Source organism: Coptis chinensis, chromosome 1 (genome assembly GCF_015680905.1).
Source record: "Coptis chinensis isolate HL-2020 chromosome 1, ASM1568090v1, whole genome shotgun sequence".
Lineage (NCBI taxonomy): Eukaryota > Viridiplantae > Streptophyta > Magnoliopsida > Ranunculales > Ranunculaceae > Coptis > Coptis chinensis.
Window position 1 is genome coordinate 10,687,436 of NC_141456.1, and position 2,706 is coordinate 10,690,141.

Below are 2,706 nucleotides of genomic sequence, written 5' to 3' on the forward strand. Positions count from 1 at the left end.
ACGTATCTCCCCAAGGGAGTCTGATTCACACCCAACAAGCTACCAGCCATACTACCGAGGTAATACAAACCTCGTAAGCTAGGATAGCAGCACATTACGGTGGTCAGATCGGATGATACCACCCAACAATAGAACTCACTTGGGGCAATCGAGCTGTGACCTTAGGTAAGATCTGAATCACGACCTAAGACTTGACTTGAATGAAAGGAATCAGTGCAGAAGACAACTTGAAGACCGACATAGATATAACACTCATCATATAGATTACTCTCAAGTGCACCAAGACATTTCAAACTTCCGTCACAGGTCTCGCAATCCAGAGCACCCAATTCCATATATGGGCAACAACTGGGGGCAGGCACATGTGACACAAGGTCCAGAAGTTCAACCACAAATCGTCCTTCGCCAAACAAATGCAGAAATAACATATACTGAATAGCAAATTAAAGACATCGTTAAAAAAGCAATGAATAATACTGATCTAGCGGGAAAACGCTGGAAAGACTTAGCCGTAAACGAAGACATTGTTGGACGTTTTTCCTGGCGCATACAAAATGCAGAACATCAGGAAGGATTCAAATAGCCAGAGTTGCCTAAGTACGATGAAGCATAAGGTGATCCAAACAACCATGTTATGGAGTTTAAAAGTAGGCTAGTTCTTTGGCGTAAGGATGACGCTCTCTTGTGCAAACTTTTTTTGGCAACACTAAAAGGGGAAGCTTTGCGATGGCTATCAGAAATCCCAGCTAGATCTATCGAATCTTTCCAGGAGTTAGCAGATCAGTTCACAGATTGATTTCAACATAATTGGACTCGTCCTAAAGATGTCAATATCTTGCTAAACACAAAATAACAGAAGGATGAAACACTTGCAAAATTCGTTGTTCGATTTCGCCAAATCCAAGCAGGTGTCACAGAAGTGCAAGCTATGATGATCATTCACACATTCAAAGAAGCTCTCCGTTTTTATACTAACAGAATATATAACTCACTGGTAAGAGATTCTCCCCAGAAATCTGACTTGTTCACACGAACGCTACAGTTCATCAATGTTGAAATAGATGCGGCAGCACGAACTTCAAGGGACAAAGATTTTTGAGGTAAAGAATCTACAGATACCAAAAGCAAGCAGAAACAAAGCACAATGGAAAATCAACAACCGAAGCAGGATCTTACAAAGACCAACAATTTTTGTGAAGAAATGAAGCTCATTCCACTGAATACCAAATATGCCTCGATCTATGACAAGATTAAACATTGCAATCTGCTTTTCCCTCCAATGCCTTTACCCGAAGATACAAAGTCTAGGCGTGATAAAAATCTATGGTGTCTTTTCCACAATGACTTTGGTCACGAAACTGAACAATGCAGATCGTTACGGGGAAAGATACAAAAGCTAGTAGAGAAGGGACAACTAGAGGAATTCTTAAGCACCAAAAGTGCTCAACAGAATTTGTCAATCTCAGGTTACAACGTTATCAAAGCTGGTCACACCAGAATCAATAACATGTCACGCACAAAACAAAAATGTGAGCAAAGAGAAAAGTTGGGATTTTTACGTGAATTATATCACATAAATAGCTTCGATTTTATTGAAGGAACTCGCATACAAACCATCGAACCTAGCTCAATGTGTTTTACTGATAGAGACCTAATTGGCGTTCATCAGCCTCATTACGATGTCGTTGTTATCACAGCTTACATTGGTTTATGGCGAGTGCACCGTGTCATGATAGACACTGGAAGTTCTGCTAGTGTAATTTTTGCAGGTTGTTACAATGACATGAAACTGTCATAAAATTTGATTGTCACAGATAACAACCCAATAATCGGTTTTGATGGAACAACAGCAACTCCGGTCGAAAGAGTTTCTTTACCAGTCAAACTCATGGATAAGGCAGTCAACATTGATTTTCTTTTAATGAACTACAAATCTTCTTACAATGCAATTTTAGGTAGGGATTGGCTCCACTGTATAGGTGATGTTGTCTCTACCCTCCACCACGCAGTGAAATTTTCATCTCTAGACAAAATTTGCAAAATACGAGGAGACCAGATGGCTTCTAGCCGTTGTCACGAAAAAATATTAGATGATTACCGTCAATCTGATATGCATGGAAACACAATTTTAAGCAGTTCACAAGAAGTCATTCAAGCACAATCCGCACCACAAATAATCTATTCCACCATATCATCAAGTGAAGGACCACCGACTATAGACCGCCTCTTAGAAGTTCAAATTGGAGAGTCTAGCAGAGAAACAACATTCATATCAGCTGAGCTATCATAAAATGAACAAAGGGAAATGATTACTCTACTCAGAAAGAACAAGAGCATTTTTGCTTGGTCTCTGGAGCAAATGCTAGGTATACACCCACATATTGCCTGTCACAAGCTTGACATTGATACAAGTGTTAAGCCTGTACGACAAAAGCCTAGATGTATGGCTCCTGATAGAAAGCTGAAGGTTAAAGAAAAGATTGATCGTTTACTCTCTATCAATTTTATTCGCCCAGTTTCATACCTAACATGGTTGTCCAACGTGGTAGTAGTGCCGAAGAAGAATGGCAAGATGAGAGTATGCATCGACTTCACCAATCTTAACAAAGCATGCCCTATACATCCATTCCCTCTTCTGCGGATGTCAGAACTTGTTGATGCTACATTCGGATTTCCACGCCTATCATTTATGGATGCTTCTTTAGG

General features: G+C 40.1%; 1 protein-coding gene across 1 annotated transcript; it reads left to right on the plus strand.

Moving 5' to 3' along the window:
• Positions 1 to 1,144: 1,144 nt before the first annotated feature.
• Positions 1,145 to 2,290, plus strand: LOC147522057 (uncharacterized). Its single transcript, XM_086567059.1, has 2 exons — positions 1,145 to 1,769; positions 1,815 to 2,290. The coding sequence occupies exons 1-2, from the start codon at positions 1,145 to 1,147 to the stop codon at positions 2,288 to 2,290; spliced, it is 1,101 nt and encodes a 366-aa protein (XP_086423185.1).
• The last annotated feature ends 416 nt before the right edge of the window (positions 2,291 to 2,706 follow it).